Source organism: Anopheles moucheti, chromosome 2 (assembly GCF_943734755.1).
Source record: "Anopheles moucheti chromosome 2, idAnoMoucSN_F20_07, whole genome shotgun sequence".
In the NCBI taxonomy this organism is placed as follows: Eukaryota; Metazoa; Arthropoda; class Insecta; order Diptera; family Culicidae; genus Anopheles; species Anopheles moucheti.
The window spans coordinates 91,456,157-91,475,645 of record NC_069140.1 but is presented as its reverse complement, the minus strand read 5'-3'; the positions used below and the strand labels follow the sequence as shown (position 1 = coordinate 91,475,645).

Below are 19,489 nucleotides of genomic sequence, written 5' to 3'. Positions count from 1 at the left end.
AGTGAAATGTTTCCAACGAAGCTGTCATCCGAGAGGCGCCATAATTCGCTTGTGAAACTGGACGCACGTAGTTCGTGAAGTACGCGCTGCAGCAACAATTTGTTCCTAAAACCCGTAAATTTCATTCAATATGTCCGGCATCGCAGCATCGCGACTTGGCGAGGAGCGTAAAGCGTGGCGCAAAGACCACCCTTATGGATTTGTGGCTCGTCCCGTTAAGAACCTCGATGGATCACTGAACCTCATGACATGGGAGTGTGCCATTCCCGGAAAGAAAGGAACAGCCTGGGAAGGTGGACTATACAGACTGAAGATGATTTTTAAGGATGATTACCCAACCAGCCCGCCAAAGTGCAAGTTTGAGCCGCCGTTGTTCCACCCGAACGTGTATCCATCCGGTACGGTGTGCCTGTCACTACTGGACGAAGAAAAGGATTGGCGTCCTGCGATTACCATTAAACAAATTTTGCTCGGTATACAAGATCTGCTAAACGAACCCAACATTAAGGACCCGGCCCAGGCAGAGGCATACACTATATATTGCCAGAACCGACTGGAGTACGAAAAACGTGTGCGTGCTCAGGCCAGAGCAATGTCGGCCACAGATTGAAGCGGACGGATCGATATAATAAATTTATTTAATCACAAACATAACGCAAGTATGCTGTAAGCTTAATTGAGGTGTTTCATTCAAATGCTCATTCTTCTAATAGTATCGTTCTAGAAAGCTCATACACAATTTCCGTTGTTGTTAGTGGTTCTATATATTTTTGTTTGTTTGCGGAATCTACGGGAGGGCAGATTAGATTGAGATATAGATCCGACGTCAGTGGCTATCAAGAACCTAATGCATTATGGTAACCATTCAGATGTGCGTTAAATGCGAGGCAATTTTTTTTCTATTGGACAAAAGCTATATGTATTCGAAAATTTCTGAAAGCATTCAATTTCGTCCCATGAAATAGCTTGTTCCAATTGTATTTATCAACGTACGGCATATTCTTCTGTCGATAGTGTTTTGCTCCTATGATGCCAGTCTGGATCACAAGGAGAGTTTGATTGGCTGTGCAGAGTAGACCTGTCAGTCCAATTCTCTATTGTTTCGTTTGATTTTACTGTTGGTTGGTTAGGTTTTTTCAACTATTTTCTTGTCCGTTTTTTTTGTTTGATCTGTGGTTTATTTGGTTTGTGGGTCTTTTGTTTCTAGTCTGTTAATATTATCTTTCATTTTTCCGTTATCCCTAGCTTTGTATTTCTACTGCCACATATTTTGCTGTGCAAAATTGTTTTGATAAATGTCTCTGCCTATTTTCTGGTTTCTTGATGTGTGGTTGTTTCTGTATCTTGTAATGTTTTTTTTTTCTTTTATGGACGGCATCATTTGTTTCGTTTTTTTATGCTCGGAGCACAAAACAATAGAACTTCATTATTTTTTCTCTGAATTTTGCTGCAAGGGCTCATTTTGTTTGACGGAAAAGTGAGTGAAATATTTCCATCGAAGCTGTCACACGGGAGGCGTCATAACACAATTCGGCGCTTGTGAAACTGGACGCACATAGTTTGTGAAGTACGTGCTAGAGGAAAAGTTGTTCCAGTTGTAGTTGCAGTAAACTTGATTCAATATGTCCGGCATCGCAGCATCGCGACTTGGCGAGGAGCGTAAAGCGTGGCGCAAAGACCACCCTTATGGATTTGTGGCTCGTCCCGTTAAGAACCTCGATGGATCACTGAACCTCATGACATGGGAGTGTGCCATTCCCGGAAAGAAAGGAACAGCCTGGGAAAGTGGGCTATACAGACTGAAGATGATTTTTAAGGATGATTACCCGACCAGCCCGCCAAAGTGCAAGTTTGAGCCGCCGTTGTTCCACCCGAACGTGTATCCATCCGGTACGGTGTGCCTGTCACTGCTGGACGAAGAAAAGGATTGGCGTCCTGCGATTACCATTAAACAAATTTTGCTCGGTATACAAGATCTGCTAAACGAGCCCAACATTAAGGACCCGGCACAGGCAGAGGCATACACTATATATTGCCAGAACCGACTGGAGTACGAAAAACGTGTGCGTGCTCAAGCCAGAGCAATGTCGGCCACAGATTGAAGTGGACGGATCGATATAATAAATTTATTTAATCATAAACGGCTGCACTCTCATTTGAGCCACCCTACATCCAACGATGTTATCACCTCCTGCCAGCATAGTTGAGCAAAAAGTTTGCAAAAACGGCGTCTCATAATCCAGATTTTAGTGATCAACATTTTACATGTCACTATCGCGCTGATATCATTAACCACATTCAAAAGCTTCCTAGAACTGGTTCGTCTTCAAGCATAGGAGCCGGGAAATTTCTCTAAAAAAGATACTATATACGGAATTTGCGCACGAGACAAGCATTCAATCCAGCTAAGAAGTTTCTATGTTGTATGATATTGCTATAATAAAACCAATTTCTTCTGAAATACTGCTTGGAAGTTGGATTTATTTGTCAAGATAGTTATGAACGTATTCAACATTGTGTGTTTCTTGTTGAAGTTAGCAATATGTGATATTACATGCTTATTAGCGTTGGTATTCTTTTGCTCTGTACTAACGGTTATGGTAAGTAATATTCTATTCTATACAGGATGTTTGTGTACATTTCCAAAACCAACCGACCGATAGACCGAAAAGTCCGACTGCTGTTTCTTCTGAAGAAAAGCTCAAGAAACTGCGCTTTTAAACTAGTTTGTTAGGACTGGCTACCTAGCTTCATAGTTTATACAAACTTCTCGGCCAACTTTTATATTGCTTTAAGTTTAAGCACGCGCTTATAACTCATAACAAGGAAGTACTAACACTCCCAGTATATAAATAGATTGGACTATATGTTCCGATCTGTATAAATTAAAACAATTATTTATATCCTTAGTATTCGATATCTTCTAGGAAGTGTATGGTAATCTCTGGAATGACCAAACACGATAAAAGTAGATAATTAGAACATACAACAGGTAGGTGTGTTGGTTAAAAGTGTGTAGCATGTAATGGCATTATTTTAACACAAAATTACTCCATTCTGCGTTTAGTTTGTATATGAAAATAGATATTTGTCGGAGAGCTTGTTCGCAACTGGTCTCCACTGACGAATACCCATTCCCAATACCCTAATTGATGAAAATAGCTCGATTGGTGGTTCATTAATGCCTGAATGCATAACTTTTATTTGGTTGGCAAAAATAAATCCACATTCTGGCGCGGAATTATAAAATAAATTTCGGATTATGTGGAAATATTTCACATCCGCTACCCTTGCTTGAATATATACGACACGTGATAATTTTCGCTAGTTGCACCTGACGTTAGCTGTACCATCTGACAGCTGACAGTCACCATCAACTTCCGCTCGGCGATCTCCGGCAGTTTGCTGTCTTTTTCGCTCTTTTCCGTCAATCGTAGGCTTCGATAGTGAAACACATTTCGTGTCGCTTAGCAAATAAATTGCCGTAAGTGTAAAGAAATATCGGAAGTTTGCAACGAATGGCATCGAAACAAAATCCGGAACGTTTGATTATTGTTTGAACGTATGCAAATGGCATAGAGCGGCGATCAGTCGACCATAAACAGAGTAAATTTGTCTTCCGCCGACGGTACAGTTGTGTGTTGAAGGATATGCAACGTTCAGCTGAGTCGCCCGGTGGCGCTCTGGTTAATTGTCAATGAACGGAAGATGTTTTGATGTCTGAGCTGCGAGCTTCTCTTTCACATGGTAAACTTAAGATCTGCAACTAACTATACTCTATTTCTTTTCGCTTCCATGGTCAACTTTTCGTTCGCTAGACAATGTCCGACGTCGAAGTGTAAGTATCTGGTTTGTTGACATCACTAGTTGTTCGGCTTTCCTCAGCTCTACAACCTGCATTGTTCTGCAGGCTCGACATTGCTGTGACACCATGCGGAATATGTGCGAACAATTAATGCATTTGTTTCCATTATTAGTGAGGCCCCGAGTGCACCCATCGATGGCTCCATGGATGTCAATACCGCCCTCCAGGAGGTGTTGAAGAAGTCGCTGATCGCCGACGGACTGGTGCACGGTATCCACGAAGCGTGCAAGGCGCTGGACAAACGTCAGGCCGTGTTGTGCATTTTGGCAGAAAGCTGCGATGAGCCGCAGTACAAAAAGCTGATCACGGCTCTGTGCAACGAGCACCAGATTCCACTGATCCGCGTGGATTCCAATAAGAAGCTTGGCGAATGGTCCGGTCTGTGCAAGATTGACAAGGAAGGCAAGCCCCGAAAGATTTGCGGCGCCTCCTGCGTCGTGCTGAAGGTGAGTGATTCTTTCTTGGACTAACCCGCCAATAGGATATTGGTTTTCCGCTTTGTGGAATTGGAATATGTGATTTACGTACCTACTCCATAACTTACACCCAACTTTTACTTTGTTACAGGATTTCGGCGAGGAAACTCCAGCCCTCGATGTCATCAAGGAGCACCTTCGGCAGACAAGCTAAACACACAGTTTCCGTGCATTATGAGTTATTGTGAATGTGTAAGAAGAACACACATAAACCAAGGTGTTTCCCGATAAAAACTAAAAACAAACACACAAACGACATGTTCTACTCTGTGCGTTGCTGATCGAGAATCGTCCGCCTATCCATTTTTTTTTATTTCAGCTGACTACAGAGTTCTTTGTGATAGGGCCAGTGTTCCAGTTGACAGTCACTATTTTGAAAGAGCAAAAAGAAAAATGGAATTTATTGCAGACACGTATTGAATTAAGTTCCGCTGGTCATGAAGCAACTTACCGTGTGCAGTAGAATACTAGCAAACATCCGGAGCATTTCTTTGCCGCGGATGCTCCACAGTTGCCACACACCTTCGTTCCGGATTGGTCTGCTTCGCTTTGTTTGCTGTACTTTTCCTCCTGCTCCGTATACTTCTCCAGTAGATCAATATTGTACACGTTAGTAATACGCATAGCCATTTCAATTACATCATGATCCCCGAGGTCAATGAAAATTTTACGTTGCTTTGCCACGATTTCCTCCCACCCAATTCGGCGTGCTGTTCGTAGAAGCTGTTCTCGCACTTCAGGCAATTCTTCCAGCAGAAGCGCCGTAGACGTAGTTGCTGTTGATACATTTTCTTTCGTCAGCTGCATTGTACAGAGATGTTGCTTCAAGGGAATCAATGCTGGCAATTGATCTAACAACTGCTCGTTCAGTAAACCAACGCATTTGCCAATTTCTCGATGCCTGTAACCATTAATTTCGTAATCCCTCATAAGCTCGCCGTTAAATAACAATCGATACAGACAGAACCATGTTTGGGCTTCGGTTTCGGTCACCTTAAGCACCGCGTTTCCGTGTGCCGGCAGCCAGCTGGCGTTACGATATTTTTCAAATATACCTTCGCGATTACGGCGCAGCCACGGTTTGGCGTGTAGAATTTCCGCAATCAAGCAGGGAAAATCGTGAACACGTACGAGACGGGTCGCGGCACTGAGTGGCAACAATTCTAACCCTTCAACGAGATACGACACAACACCGAGACATTTGATTCCAATACGAAAGTCCATTCCGCGTCCCATTCGTATGATTTCATCCGTTGTGGATTCCTTCAATAGTTCGTTCGCCGGGGGATCATCTTCACGATCGTTGTACCCGTTGGCTAACAAGCCTATCAATCGACCAATTGCTTGAGCGCAATAATCTATTAAATCGAGAACACTGCTATCGAGCGCTTCACAGCTGGCACGATGGTACAGTACGGTCTCCAACAACGAACAAATGTTAGCTTCGTGGTATATTACACTGTAAAGCACGAAGGTGACATCGGGCTCCTTCAGCGCTAACAGGCGCGGTAAAACTTCCGTACGCCATATCTGGACGCTGTACATCTCGTGTATGAGAACCGGTATTTTACCTTCCAGTATTAATCGATCCTTTACAATTTCCTCCTGTTTGTTGGACGCATCGATGAAAGCCTGTTGGCATAGTTTTTGCAACACTTCATTTTGCTCTATCCAACTAAAGAACGCAAAGTATGGCAGAAGCGTGACGTCAATGTTTAAATATCGATGGAACAGGATTTTCTATTTTAAAAATTCACTCACCCTTTGCTTCCTATATCAGCAATATCGTAGGGACGAATGCTTTGAACAAATGGATCTATTTCTTCCGGGAAAACTGCACGACCATACGATGGCATCGTTATTTTTCTGGGATGTAATCAAAAATCCTCTTCAGCCAGGCGAATACTAATCGGACTGTTTTAAATCGTTACCTAGCAACCGATGAAATAATGTGCAATGACAGACTTGATATGAATGCTGAAGTGCATTGCAGTGCCGGAACATGCGTCAATGATCGTGCTTTATAGGAATAAAACAAAAGATCATTATTTTAATGTTCTTATTTGATTGGTAGGTGAATTCCACTCCATCCGGTACCTCTGATAAAAATTTAAAAATCCCCACGTGCGTATGTATCTGTTCATAGTATTTTTTGCATGCAGTTTCCATTTGCCATCCGGAGCGCTTAAGTTCTTAAGCAAGCACTGTAGCTCCAATACGAACACTCACAGCTGCTGTCAAAACAAAACAGCTCGGGGAAAAATTCCAACAAAACTCTGCAAACAGCGTAGTTTCGCGAAAAGTGCATTGCGCTAAGGTGCAAAAAGGTGCATTTCATGCGTGTGTGTTGTGTTATCGTGCAAGCAGGTTTAGAATGATCGCCTTATCGCATGCACCCTGTAACTAGACGATCTTTCGACGCGAACCTACAGCATCGTTGCCCGTTGTATGTAGCTAGCCCGTGCCAGATACGCGGAACTTCCTCGTCAACCATCGGAACCGTGATCCATCCGTGGACGTTGCTGCAGCCTGATCATTGCAATAGTGTGCAACAAGTGGGTGGGCATCTCTGTTAATAAGTACGTATGCCAAAAACAAACACTAATTAAAGCGCGCAAATAATGAGGATTGTGTGATTCTACAGTACACACCGCAGGTTAAGTAATAAAATCCAAAAACAGATGATGCGCTAGTAGTAGACGATGAGTGGTTCCAATTATCTGATCGGAAGACACGAGATTGTCTCTTGAAATTACTGCGCTACTGTTTGGAAGCGGGAGTCCATACCGTTCGGATTGCTGATCAGCAATCCTACTTATCAGCAACAAAGAAATCATCAGCAGCGATGAATGAAACGTAAAATAGGGCCCATTCGTTGTGCGATATTGATAAAGCAAATGAACTCAGGTGGTAGGGTGAGTGATAGATAGGGATTCGTTAAGAAAATAGTGCCATAAATGTAATGACATTTAATTCCACTCTGCTCTACCCGAGAAACTCTAATTTTCATGGACATATGGAGTGTGGTGTTGATCTTTGCATCGAGTAGACCGCAAACCCCAATCAGGCCATCGTTCTTGTGCACAAATCTGGAACGGAAGAACGGAACGCTACTGTGTAAAACTCCCCTCCCAATATTTCGCATATCACTCACTGTTTCACGCAATTATGTTTGTTCACTTCACACCTGATTAGGTATCACGTCATTCGTTTGTCCTAGTAGCCAAAGCAAGACGATAATTGAACACGATAGATACAGATCCCTTCATCTGTGTGACCGGTTTTCAAGGCAAACTGGTTTTCCGATTCCGAAACCATACCGTACCTTATATTTGCCTTTTCGTGGCCTTGGTTGTTAGATGCTAGAATTAGAATTTATGTGCAATATCATTATTTAATTCCAGAATTATACTACAACAATATCGTGTACCAATAATTCGCTAGAGGCAATTTAGTGAGTGCCGAAACATGGGTAATACACACAGCAATAGCAACGGAAAGGGATCCGGTTCAAACAGTCCTTCAAAGACCAAAGCAAATGGTGGTGGTGCTAATGAACAATCGAAACAGCCGAACGGTGGCAATGTTGCTGCACCTGGCCCAACAGCACGCGGCATGACGCGTACTGCGAGCGGTGCAGACATACAGGACCGTGCCCAGACACAGTTCCAACCAGTCGATAAGCTCGGTCGTATATTGGCGAAAAAATGTGAAGAACAGCACGGAATTCACGGCGTTACGGGAGATATATTTGCGGTAGGTTTGTGAAACGCGGCGCACTTTCAATATTATCTTTTCTTTCTAAAACTAATAATTCTCCACATTGTCCCGCATTTATCCATTAGCGGTACGTGCTTCCAAAGTATCCCGATCTTGGATTGAAATTATTTCGCTACCTACGCTTTATGAGCCACGCTAAAACAGAACACCTTGGTTTGGTTGCTTTTCGGCAGCAGTGTGAACGGTTTCTTGCTCTGCTCGATGATTCGATCATTTTGGAAAACTATGTGCGCATGTTTGGTGATCTGAACGAGAGCGAGCTGATAAAGCCGGAAAATTTGAAAAACCTGCTACGCACCTGTTACAATCTCGCGATGGCACACTACTCGGATGGACCACAAACTTGTCGGTTGGTAAGTGACAAATTGTTCGGTAACAAATATCTTGTTGTCCTGGTAACACACGTTTTACCTATTACACGCTGCTTAGATAGAGGATGATGAACTATCGGTATAATATCGAAACTTTTCGATCATTTATATTTTTGATTTATTTTGCTTTAATTAAACGGTTTCCTTAACTCCATTGCAGCTTAATCGAACGCTCGATTCCGTTGTGCAGTCGTGTTTCTTCTCGAAGGAATCACTCAGTCCGGGTTATATTTGCCGCTGGCTGGAAAACAATGTACCCCGGCTGGTACCGCCTATTCACAAATACTGCGTGCACGCGCTTAGCACCTCCCATCGGACAATCATCGACAACAGTATGGTGAGCAACAGTGAAACTGTCGTGTCGATCAGTGCCATTAACGCAGGCGAAGCAAGCTACGGACTGGAGCTGCAAACTCCTATTCTCGAGAAAACGAATCCATTCGGAAAGGATCTTGGTGGAGGTGTCGTAGGCACAGGTGGCGGAATGGGCAGTGCAAGTATGTCACGTGAACCAGGTAAACCACTTACGCCGGAAGAACGTGAGCGTCTGAAAAATCAGCAACCGCTACTACCGCTTTCGGAGGCTTGGCTGCTAGCGGGATCACTTCCACCCCTGTACAGCAAACCGCAATCCGTGCCGGCACCGATTAATCCAAATTCGGCCAACTTAACTTCGCACGTAGGTTCATTGAGAAGATCCAGCCGACGTAGCTATATTGAGCCTGAATTCGTTATTTGTTTTAATGTAGATTTTCTTGGCGAAACTTTTGTCGCTCGTACCCTCGCACTGGACGTCACTGTACGATTCGAGACTGGATGGTGCGGGCACGAATAGATTTTTGCACCACGTGCTTGGCTACCGTGGACCGAACCTGATCCTGTTCCGGTGCGAGGACGACCTGCTGTTCTGTGTGGCAAATCCGAACGAATGGCGCGAAACGCATCTGTACATTGGTGACGAAGGAAGCTGCTGTTTACAGTTGCTGCCGAAGTATGTGCCAATGATTGCATTTTTCCAGCACTGCCTAATGCTTTTTTTTTCGTTTACTCACACAGATTTCAAATGCTGGAAAAGAAACCGAAAAGCCTCTACCTGAATACGCACATTCGGGGTTATCCGAAGGGCCTTCGTGCTGGTTCCGATCCGCGTAAACCGATCCTGATCGTGGACGAGCACTTCGAGCGGCTTGAATATCGTTCGCTGCATCACAAAATCCTTTCGATTGAGGTGTGGGGATGCGGCAATCAGCAGCAACGCGACGTTCAGCTGGATATTAAGAAGTGGCAGGTGAAGGAAGCGGAACGGCAGCGAACGGTCAAGATGACGGCTGCCGACTGGATGGATCATCCCGATCGCTACCTGCTCGAACTTGGTGGCCGACAAAATTATAACAACTCATCCACGTAATCGGTCCTGCTGGTGGCGTTGCTTAGAAGCCGAAAGTAACTTGGAAACAACTGGTCCTTTTCACCCAATTTAATTTCGGGGTGAAATCAGATTTCACAGATTTCAAGGTAGGCTAGCAAGAAGACTATCTGACGTTTGTCGGGCGTTAGATGGAGTATGAGAGATCGTTGCTGTACTTACAGTTTTAAAACGTGTGTTTATTACGTTATCCCTATTCATATGCAGGCTTATGCTACCGATCAACTGTTAAAAAAGAGCAGCAACGTGGCACATAACTTAATAATCAGATTTCAAACCGTTGGCATCGATTTTCGAAGGAAAACAAAAAAGACAGTGATATAACAGGACAAAGAGCATTGAGCCAAGGAGACTGCTTTTGATCTATCGCCACACACACTAACTTACGGTTGTTATTTTAATATGTGTTATTCGTGTTGGTTATTTTTACATAATAATGAATGGGAATGGTAAACCTTTTCCGTTTTTTTTGGTAGGACGCATATCATTTTATTTTTGTTCGAAAATGTGTACTTACATCGGCACTATTTAGCTTTGAGGGCATACAATCGAGGGATGATAATGCTTTACGGTTTGTGTACTCCTTCACGGCAGTGTCTAGATATTGGAACCGGTACCTATTAGTTAGGTGCAATACATTCAGAAAAGTTATTTAATAATGTTATTAGAATCCACATGAATGTTTTGTGCGTTTGTGAGACGCGTTTGTTTTTTTTTATATTCTGATTGTTTCGTAGTGCGAAATAATTAAAATTATCACAGTCTATGAGCAATTTACATAAGGTAGACAATAATAACAACACTTTGACCATTTTAAGTATTTCTTACAAATGTAATGTTACTTATTGATATAGCTGTGAATAGTGTCTTATAAGAAAGTGATACATGAATAAAGCGGAAAGAAACATTTATATTGCAATGGATGTTATTTTTCCGACCAGGATTTGAGAGTTCAAATTGTAAATCGCTTTTCAAATGATTTATTTAACCACTCGAACAAAGCGGACTCGGACTAACCATGGACAAAGTCCATGTGGCAGAGGCGTGTGTGTCTACCGGAATAGAGAAGTTTCCTCAAACTGTAGTTGATCTTTTGCCGAAGATAACTGAAATTTTTGACGACTTGAAATGTCCGTAAATCAGGATTTGTCTCCTTGGCGCAGACTTTTGGTGATAGAATAGGATCCTGGGAGTTTCATTTTTTCCTCATTCAACAGAAAATTCAAATACGAGACCAAGATGTGTAGAGAATTCAATGAACATTTGCATAGAACCGCTCTTCATGCTAAAGAAAACAATGTTGTATAACATTTTCCCTTTATGTACTAGTTATTGCTGCAGAATAGTTTGAGTTTTTATATAAAATAGAGACTTTCCGACCCATTTTCACAAAGGAGCAGCGGAAAAAAAATGTAAACAAATACATCAGCTGTGAAACGTCAAAATCATCGAAACGTCAGTAGGCGCGCATCTATGCTGCAGCTATCTTGGTTGTCCCTTTGCCCCCACCCACAAATTCCCTCTCTAGCTTCCGTACAAAATAACGTAATATTTTGCCTTTTTTCTCGCTCAACTCGTCCCTTTCGTCTCTCACACAAAAAGGGAGTTTTGTGTGTGGCCCTCGTGGAATTTGTACGGTTGACTCGGTCCCCAGGCCACGCAGCTAAACGTATCCGAATGGTTGCCTACTTGCTGCTCAGTCACATTCATTCATGAGACCGATCGTGGAGCAGTTCGCGAATTGGAGGGTCGAAACCTTGCATTATGTAAACACCAGGCACTCGGTGAAATACTTCGCACAACTCCCCTGCCTGTTTTCAACGTGTGCTACCGTTATTTTAGTGTAAAAAGTGTTTGTTTTTTAGCGCAAATGTATGAAGGTGCTATTGCTTCCCAATGATGTGCTATTGATAAGGTAGAAGTGCAAACGGGGCTAGGATTGTACGTCCCGAGTGGTGCATAATATCAACCAGCCACTATCTAACGGTACCGAAGGTTTCCCAGTGCGGTACAACGGTACTCTTATGTTAGTGATGAAACGTATCTCAAACCGGATGGTTTTGGGGATGCAGCATCAGTGAGTGAAACGCCCAACCGAACTGCCTGTCTCGGTACAGTCTTCCAAGACGTAGACGACGAACCCGCGTTCCGTGTGGGACCAGCGTGAACCATCTACTTAAGGTTAATTCACTACTTGCGACAAACGAATGGGTCCTACTACGAGCCCCAGCCACGTTCAGTAATACTTTCACCGTCAACGTCTCGTGGAGTTACATCTCGTGCTCAGCTCTTTTATGATCGCAGGCGACCTGCTTTTACACGCGGTACGCTTTGGCCAGCAGTCGCTAACAACCATTACCCGGTGACCTAAGACTGCTCCAATATACATGTGCCATTACACAACCCTTAAACTGCCCCGGTGGTGCGAAACACGTTCACCAGCGTAAGGATATGTACCTTTCGGCTTAAGTTTGGTCAAAGGTTGATTGGCGACGAATTTAACGAAGAATTATTAAAGCAAAAGCAAATATTAGGAAACGCCTAGTAAGAAAACGTGTGTTTCAAGACGTCCCAAATTGTGCAATAATCAGAAATAATCGCAACATGAGTGCCGATCAAGAACGAGCGAATAAAACGATCCGTGTCGGATCGCGGAAAAGTGAGGTAAGTTCAAGTAACAAATGGTATAATTAAAATGTTTGCTGCTGCACACAATGTTAAAGCTTTTTGTTTATTTAAGGTATAAACTAGCAGGGTGCCGTTTACCTAACTGTTACGGTTGTTTATTGTTCTCTGCACACGATAAGACCTGTACCGGTTCTAATTCATTTTTTCCACGCCTGCTTGGTGGGTTTTCCATTTTTTTTTCTTTCGATTTCCTATGCGTATGGCTTCTTGGATATAGCTGTCCAATTTTTTGACACTGGAAACCCCAAAAAGAAATTCATCAAGTTTCAAACAATCACAGCAAAAAAGGGGGGAACAATATTGATACAAGTGTGAAGTGCGTTTTCTCCGTCTGTTGGTCGTTAAAGCCGGCATGGGTTCACAAAAGATGGAAAGTGTTATTTACACTGCCCCCCGTCGCATAGTCGGTTTAATTTGTCTGCTTTTTTCATCTTGGTGCTTTCCAAATGCTCACTCAAACATGACGCATTTTATGGACGCCTTGCTGCTGTACGGAAAAGCAACGTTGAACTATTGTTTTATTTTTGAAATTAAAGATGATTTTGTTACGTAACGCGCCTTATCTAAAGGCAATTTAATTTGCGAAAACACGAATTTTATAGCGAGTAACCCATATCAATTTCTTCAATTTATGGTATTTTGGTGGCACCGAATATTGTCCGCTAGCCGCTAGCAATCAGCCGTACAAGGGACCAACCAAAAGCATTACTTATACCCGTCGATCATTAATGGCACGACAACTGCTACGTCGAGACAATTATCCATCCAGCCCCGATAGCCGAGTTACGAGGCAATTAGAATTTCAAAGCTGACATTTGACACCAGCCAGGGTTTTTTTTCTGCGGGTGGAATGGGGTTTAACGATGTACTTTTTGGGTAGAAGACGTAGGGAACTAATCGATCTGCCTGTTCGACTGCATACATCCATTATGCTGTCATTAGAGAATTCCAAAGTTAATAAGTTTTACTTAACCCTACATGTGTAAGTCGGAACAAGAATGAAAGTTAACTCATAAATTCTTCTATTATAGCTGGCTCTCACACAAACGAAGTATGTAATCTCTCTGCTCCAGAAGCTCAATCCGGATGTGGTGTATGAAATTCGTAAGTATTGCCTACCACTAGTTCGAATTTTTAAATAGAAATATTTTTAATAAATTATGCTTTTTGTTGTTAACTTTTTAAAATAATCCGCTCAGTATATCAGTTAAGCACGGCGCTGTACATGAAGCAATTTGTTGAAAGTCATCATAAGGCGATTGATATCTATTAGGGCCGACGATCACCACCACACAGCCTTCCGTGCGAACAAAACCGGCTAGTCATGCAGGACGCGAATGTTTGTGCCTCGCGCGCGTTCACCCGTACATACGAGTGATACCGCGCATCTTCATGCCATAAGTTTGATAAGTTTCGGGTTTTACGTGTGCCGATAAGATTCACCTCAAACGATGCTTCATATCGGGCACGGAACGGAAAGCCCCAATCGCAATGAATTCGATTGATCAAGCATTCGTATTTGCAATTCAAACACACGAACATTGTTCACGAAGATCTAGCTGAATAGCACGTTTTGTCTGTACACGAAACACGTGTTGTCCTCTTGCGGATCTCAACAGATCTTAGTGTCCGAAGCATTGCGTTAGATTTTAATGATCGGGTTTCGCCTGCGATCTGTACGATCACCAGCTCAGCATTGGTCCGTAATCGTTGACACAGGCGAACAGATTTGAGTAATGATGTTTGTGGAGTGGCGCACAGGTGGTGGACACCCATTTTGACGGGCCATTTGTTACGTCAGTCTCGTGAGAAAAAATTATGCAAAGCGAAAGGAGAAACGTTTGAAGTTCTTTTTTTCATTCTTTTCTAATTACACAAGCAAAAGGACCGTGTAAACCGGTATTTTAGAGAGACTTTTAAGTTTATGTGGCTGTTTTTCGTTGTTTTTCGATTGACCTTGAGCATTTTATGGCTTGGTAACGTCTTGGTGACTTTGGTTCAACAGGCAAGGGGCGATCCGTTCGCTTACTTTTGATGTTTTTGTGATAAAAATTGCCAAAAATTGGGTCTATGAATATATTTTACGGCTAAATTTGCATGTAGATTTATTGTACATTCAAAGGAACATTCAGGATAGTAAATTTTTAATTTCATCCCAAAAATTGAACTAATACTCTATAAATATTCTTTTTCTTAATAGTATTCTGTAATATATAGAATAAGGCGTTTGAGACCAGTCGTTTGGTACAAAAGCCTTAACCTTTAGGTGTTTAAACGGTTCAAAATACTAATTTTGTCGTTGAAGGCAAGAAGTGCCGAATATCTGAATACTTTTGAATAATTATTTGTTTGCTCCGTATGGGATGTTAGACCGAATAATAATGGTGCCGGTACCAATACACCGGCCCCAAAATGTTGGAGAACAGTGGATGCGATATTCTTATTCACCTTATTTATAGTTCAAGCTTGGCACTATTCTACTGTCTTCAGATTCGTGTTTCTTTGCAAATAAACAACTTCAGAAGGATTGTTTTTTTAAAAATAATTTTTATGCGAAATGTCTGACCTTGCTAACCATCGTGAAGGTTAGCTTTAGATAAGCCCGTAACTGACCTGTGCAATTTCTGTACATGCTTTATGCTACATGTTTATTATTTTTACTCACAAACAACTGATCTTCTTGCCCAATTTACGATAGCACCGGTCGAACGTTGGGCACATGTTTTAATCATTATAAGCTGCAATCAAGCGGCACAGGCGCTTGTTGTGCAACAGGTATTGCCAAGAGTTACTTTATCTATCGTTCAACAAAACGACCAAAGGTCCTAACCTAGTCCCAAAGCATTGCACCTTTGCAGCTGCATTCCTTTCCAGTGCAGATAAGTCTTTACGGACGAGGAAACAAAAAAGGCATATTAATTAAAATTATTGCAAAATCAGTGTAGAGATGTTTTTAAACCATAATCGTGTGATAACGACTGTAGTTGATGCTGATACACGAGTATTGACTATTGCACAATCATCTTTTTTGCATTTCGTGTGCCTATATGTGATGCAGTTTTAATCAGTTCTCTACCTTAATTTTCTTCCACAGATACAATGACAACGGTTGGTGATCGAGTGCTGAACAAATCACTGCCAAAAATCGGCGAAAAGTCCCTCTTCACGAAGGACCTTGAGGATGCGTTGCGGACAGGTGGCGTTGACTTTGTAGTACACTCGCTGAAGGATTTGCCTACTTCACTGCCGTTGGGTATGGCGATCGGGGCCGTACTGGAGCGCGAAGATGCACGGGATGCACTGGTGCTGAACGAACGTCACCGTGGCTGCACGTTAGCCACGCTGCCCCATGGTTCGATCGTCGGCACATCGTCTCTCAGACGATCGGCACAACTGGCCCGTTACTACACCCATCTGTCGGTGTGCGATATTCGGGGGAACTTAAACACCCGGCTGGCAAAGCTCGATGCCGATACATCCAAGTTTGCGGGTATCATTCTCGCCCAGGCCGGTCTCGTGCGGATGGGTTGGAACAAACGTATCGATCAGATAATTGAACCGCACGAAATTTTGTACGCGGTCGGGCAGGGAGCACTTGCCGTCGAGTGCCGATCGAACGATGACTACATACTGACTATGCTGGGGAAGTTGTGTCATCTGGAGACGCAATGCAGGATACTGACGGAGAGAAGCTTTCTGAAGACACTCGGCGGGGGATGTAGCGCTCCGGTAGCGGTACGGACGGATCTGAAACGTCGCTGGAGAAATGGTGGTGCGGATAGGGACCAGCAAGAACCGGGACGAAAGCGTGCCTCGCAGGACGGTGTGGAAGATGATGATGAAACATTCCAGCTAGTGGTAGAGGGTGCTGTCTGGAGTTTGGACGGGAAAACTGAAATTCGAACTAATGGCGATTGCACTCTTGAACTGGCCGAAAGTCGACCGAATTTCGAGGACGAAAATGTTATTCCGGGTGTGGAAGACGGCGATGATGCCAAGCATCGTGCGAAAAAGCGTAGACAGGCGAGCTTGTCCAGTCCGGTAGAAGGAGACCGTGAAAGTACGATCGAGTCCGATCATCAACAGCGCAAGAAGAGTCCGGAAATCATTCGTGATAACGAAATTCTGATACCCGGTTGCTCCAAAGCCGGAGGAGCTCGTATGGATCTGACCAAGTTCATCGACATTCATGGCGAATTGTTTAAGAAGTGTCCTTATTCGTCCGAGCTAACGAAAATGGTAACGGGAACGAAAGGATCGGATCGCAATGGTAATGAGCCGAAGGATGCCACGTTTAATATTGGCAAAATTGGAAATGATGACGTTAAAAGTACGACCGGAACGGAACCCCTATGTCCAAGCGCACGCTTTCCCGTCGGCCAAGAAGTGATGGGTGATTGTCCGTTTGTTAGTACTGAAGAGAAGGTGGATTTAGGGGGAAGCATTGCCGTTGGTTTGGTATGTCCGGTTACCGGTAACAAACAGCAGGAACATGACAAAAATGGAGACACCCAAAATGGGGCCAATGGGAAGAACCCGGTTCCAAAGGATGCTGGTGTACAACCGTTGGCCGATAAATGTCCGTTCCTGGCTTCGGCTAAGGTGCTTGACTACAACGAAAATCTTGACCAGCGTCAGATTGTCGAACCGAAGCTAATGGACGACAGTGAACATCTGTTCTGCGGGATGCACCGGCATGCGTACATCCAGCGTGAAGTGTTCGAACGGTGCGAGAAGTTGGGTTACGATCTTGCCCATAACCTGATCGCGAAAGGTGCACTCGCGGTCATGAAGTGCGCCCAGAACGAGATCCACTCGAAGCTAACTTAAGCGATGAGCCGTGTTTTGCAAGTTCCTGTGTAGCGTAAAGACAACCGCATAGCATAACTAGTAAAATGTTGATTTTGTTTCTCTTTTTTCATATACGTTTTTTTTCCTGTTATCTAGCGTACTCGTCGAGCACGGGAGTACGATGTCACCCCAAGGGATCAATGTTTTGTGTAAACGGTGCGAAACAAATTGTTTTTGAAATATAAATGTTAGACTATTACGCCTAACCATGGATGTGTCTCGTTTTTCGTTCGAAATCGGAAAGAAATTCAAAAAGGAGGTTCGTCTTACATAGTTGAAGTACAATGTTTAATGTGTTCACAATAAATACAATATTACATTTAGCCCCGTTTGCTAGTGGGTTTCTAGAATGGTAAGAGTAGCAATTTCTAGCACATCATTAAGTACACACTGAGAGATCTTGTTTTGTAAAGTTGATCAGTTGAAGTTACCAAAAGCTGTTCTCTACAATAACCATAGGAAGTTAAAAAACAAAACATCTCACACGATGCAGGGCCAGCATAGGAATGTTGTCGAAGCTGAATTCTTGCTAATAACTTCTTTGCCAAATCGGCGAAGCTTTAACGACGCTTCTTCTTGTCCTGCTTACGGCTACGATGGTATGGTCTTCTAGGAGTGTTTTGTGGTGATGAATGTTCCGAGCTCGAATCTTCACTGTCATTGTTCTGAAGGAAAGAAAAGCACGTCTCGCATTAAGAGGCAAGCTTTCATATAGGTATTGAACAGAATGTCTTACTTTCGGCGACCAGCTTCCCGGGTCACCATTTGCACCGGAAGAATCAGGCAGGACGATGCAGGCTGCTAGGCAAACCATTTGAAAAATCGCTCCAACGTACAAACCATACCGTATGACCGTTCCGAAAAAATCCTCCTCAGCTATATTCACTAATGTAGCACTCATTTTACTTTAGCGATATTGCAGACACAGAAGCTTTCACTGTTATTTTAATCAATATCGATTTGTTTTGTTGCGTTTTGTTTATCGAAAATTGATTCCCATGTAGCAAAACGTGCATAGGCTCCTTTTTGACAGTTTGATCAACTGGCAACACTGCCCATTTTTTACATCCGACAAAAAATAGACAATTTCTAAAATAAAAATCATTTTATTTGATTTTATTTGAAAAAAATTTCGTTTTTTCTGGAAATCTTTCATGTAGATAGGAATGTAACAAATCGAAAATTTGTTTGTTTGAGGATGTTTGAAAATTTGAAAAAATATAACAATCGAACACACTAGCTATATCGACCCGGTTACACGGCTATGCAAGAGCATTATGCAGTGTACTCAAACTTCTGCTTTACCGGCAAGACATCCTCAGGAGGTCTAGCCCTACCATTTCTAGTCATTCCTGCATATGGAGATTGGGTCCGGATGAGATTTATATTGGTCCTGTCTTGTGAACACCGGCGCCGCTACCAATAGGCCCGGTGTTGCATGGGTAGGCCTCGTGCTCAAACTTCAATGTTTCCTATTACTTCAACATATTCATGTATTCGAATACTTCAACGGTGTTTTCGCCCCCAGTTTTTTTTAATAATTTTGTATATTTTAGCCAATTATCCTAGCTCTAGATGCTCTAAATTATCTAGAAGCTCTAAATTATCCTAGAATAGATGTTAGGCTTGTTTTCACTTCCGTAATATTCGCTAGCTATTGCCATTGCGATACTCGTCATTGGATTCTTTCGCCGATTTAAAAATGTCTAGCCTGCATGTTGCGGAACAGTATTCTGATGGAATATTGTGTTTAGTATTTCTATTGTCACAATTTTTGCAAGTTTGCAAGCCGGGAATGATGTTTTAACCGACACAATCTGTCAGTGTAGTATTGCATACCTAGTATTACCATAGCATATGAATAAAATCATATCGTAATCATTAGAACTCTCTCTTCTTCTCTGTTCAACGCCTAAAGCATCAACTTGAACGAAATAGGCTTCTACGAAACTTCGCCGATTGTTACCGGAGAAGTAAATCGATAGAAAAAATCGTAGATGGCGTTTGAGTAAGATATGAAAAATTGAGAAAT

General features: G+C 42.8%; 7 protein-coding genes across 8 annotated transcripts; 5 read left to right on the top strand and 2 right to left on the bottom strand.

Annotated features, from left to right (window-relative positions):
- Positions 1–46: 46 nt before the first annotated feature.
- On the top strand, positions 47–654 carry LOC128309369 (SUMO-conjugating enzyme UBC9-B). The gene has a single exon (XM_053045738.1). It carries the CDS (start codon positions 131–133, stop codon positions 608–610), a length of 480 nt encoding a protein of 159 aa, XP_052901698.1. The 5' UTR covers positions 47–130; the 3' UTR covers positions 611–654.
- Positions 655–1,540: 886 nt separating this feature from the next.
- LOC128305247 (SUMO-conjugating enzyme UBC9-A-like) lies at positions 1,541–2,446 on the top strand. The gene has a single exon (XM_053042616.1). The coding sequence runs from the start codon at positions 1,623–1,625 to the stop codon at positions 2,100–2,102; it is 480 nt and encodes a 159-aa protein (XP_052898576.1). The 5' UTR covers positions 1,541–1,622; the 3' UTR covers positions 2,103–2,446.
- Positions 2,447–3,373: 927 nt separating this feature from the next.
- Positions 3,374–4,615, top strand: LOC128309627 (40S ribosomal protein S12). The gene is made up of 4 exons (XM_053046066.1): positions 3,374–3,484; positions 3,819–3,838; positions 3,978–4,311; positions 4,433–4,615. The coding sequence occupies exons 2-4, from the start codon at positions 3,822–3,824 to the stop codon at positions 4,493–4,495; spliced, it is 414 nt and encodes a 137-aa protein (XP_052902026.1). The 5' UTR covers positions 3,374–3,484; positions 3,819–3,821; the 3' UTR covers positions 4,496–4,615.
- Positions 4,616–4,651: 36 nt separating this feature from the next.
- On the bottom strand, positions 4,652–6,197 carry LOC128309626 (zinc finger MYND domain-containing protein 10 homolog). Its single transcript, XM_053046064.1, has 3 exons — positions 6,103–6,197; positions 4,793–6,016; positions 4,652–4,709 (listed from the first exon to the last, which is right to left on the bottom strand). Exons 1-3 carry the CDS (start codon positions 6,195–6,197, stop codon positions 4,652–4,654), a joined length of 1,377 nt encoding a protein of 458 aa, XP_052902024.1.
- A 434-nt stretch (positions 6,198–6,631) lies between these two features.
- Positions 6,632–10,868, top strand: LOC128310250 (uncharacterized). Of its 2 annotated transcripts, XR_008288872.1 has the most exons (7): positions 6,632–6,920; positions 7,746–8,097; positions 8,187–8,474; positions 8,653–9,171; positions 9,242–9,483; positions 9,549–10,007; positions 10,126–10,868. XR_008288872.1 is itself a non-coding variant. In XM_053046842.1 (6 exons), exons 2-6 carry the CDS (start codon positions 7,810–7,812, stop codon positions 9,898–9,900), a joined length of 1,689 nt encoding a protein of 562 aa, XP_052902802.1. In that variant the 5' UTR covers positions 6,632–6,920; positions 7,746–7,809; the 3' UTR covers positions 9,901–10,868. The 2 variants fall into 2 exon arrangements, 1 of the variants encoding a protein (XP_052902802.1); XM_053046842.1 differs by having other exon boundaries at positions 9,549–10,868.
- A 711-nt stretch (positions 10,869–11,579) lies between these two features.
- On the top strand, positions 11,580–17,654 carry LOC128309775 (uncharacterized). Its single transcript, XM_053046244.1, has 3 exons — positions 11,580–12,582; positions 13,638–13,710; positions 15,701–17,654. The coding sequence occupies exons 1-3, from the start codon at positions 12,523–12,525 to the stop codon at positions 17,434–17,436; spliced, it is 1,869 nt and encodes a 622-aa protein (XP_052902204.1). The 5' UTR covers positions 11,580–12,522; the 3' UTR covers positions 17,437–17,654.
- A 69-nt stretch (positions 17,655–17,723) lies between these two features.
- Positions 17,724–18,421, bottom strand: LOC128298146 (protein anon-73B1). The gene is made up of 2 exons (XM_053033888.1): positions 18,194–18,421; positions 17,724–18,122 (listed from the first exon to the last, which is right to left on the bottom strand). Exons 1-2 carry the CDS (start codon positions 18,356–18,358, stop codon positions 18,018–18,020), a joined length of 270 nt encoding a protein of 89 aa, XP_052889848.1. The 5' UTR covers positions 18,359–18,421; the 3' UTR covers positions 17,724–18,017.
- Positions 18,422–19,489: the final 1,068 nt, after the last annotated feature.

What these genes read in the sequence shown, in the direction of transcription:
- LOC128309369 (XM_053045738.1), top strand. Translation starts at nt 131, where the DNA reads ATGTCCGGCATCGCAGCATCGCGACTTGGCGAGGAGCGTAAAGCGTGG.
- LOC128305247 (XM_053042616.1), top strand. Translation starts at nt 1,623, where the DNA reads ATGTCCGGCATCGCAGCATCGCGACTTGGCGAGGAGCGTAAAGCGTGG.
- LOC128309627 (XM_053046066.1), top strand. An exon ending in CCTCCTGCGTCGTGCTGAAG is followed by an intron (nt 4,312 to 4,432) that starts GTGAGTGATTCT and finishes ACTTTGTTACAG; the next exon opens with GATTTCGGCGAGGAAACTCC.
- LOC128309626 (XM_053046064.1), bottom strand. Translation starts at nt 6,197, where the DNA reads ATGCCATCGTATGGTCGTGCAGTTTTCCCGGAAGAAATAGATCCATTT. An exon ending in GCTGATATAGGAAGCAAAGG is followed by an intron (nt 6,017 to 6,102) that starts GTGAGTGAATTT and finishes TGCGTTCTTTAG; the next exon opens with TTGGATAGAGCAAAATGAAG. An exon ending in CTAGTATTCTACTGCACACG is followed by an intron (nt 4,710 to 4,792) that starts GTAAGTTGCTTC and finishes CTTTCAAAATAG; the next exon opens with TGACTGTCAACTGGAACACT.
- LOC128310250 (XM_053046842.1), top strand. Translation starts at nt 7,810, where the DNA reads ATGGGTAATACACACAGCAATAGCAACGGAAAGGGATCCGGTTCAAAC. An exon ending in GACCACAAACTTGTCGGTTG is followed by an intron (nt 8,475 to 8,652) that starts GTAAGTGACAAA and finishes ACTCCATTGCAG; the next exon opens with CTTAATCGAACGCTCGATTC. An exon ending in TGTTTACAGTTGCTGCCGAA is followed by an intron (nt 9,484 to 9,548) that starts GTATGTGCCAAT and finishes TTACTCACACAG; the next exon opens with ATTTCAAATGCTGGAAAAGA.
- LOC128309775 (XM_053046244.1), top strand. Translation starts at nt 12,523, where the DNA reads ATGAGTGCCGATCAAGAACGAGCGAATAAAACGATCCGTGTCGGATCG. An exon ending in TCGGATCGCGGAAAAGTGAG is followed by an intron (nt 12,583 to 13,637) that starts GTAAGTTCAAGT and finishes CTTCTATTATAG; the next exon opens with CTGGCTCTCACACAAACGAA. An exon ending in GGATGTGGTGTATGAAATTC is followed by an intron (nt 13,711 to 15,700) that starts GTAAGTATTGCC and finishes TTTCTTCCACAG; the next exon opens with ATACAATGACAACGGTTGGT.
- LOC128298146 (XM_053033888.1), bottom strand. Translation starts at nt 18,358, where the DNA reads ATGAGTGCTACATTAGTGAATATAGCTGAGGAGGATTTTTTCGGAACG. An exon ending in CGGGAAGCTGGTCGCCGAAA is followed by an intron (nt 18,123 to 18,193) that starts GTAAGACATTCT and finishes TCTTTCCTTCAG; the next exon opens with AACAATGACAGTGAAGATTC.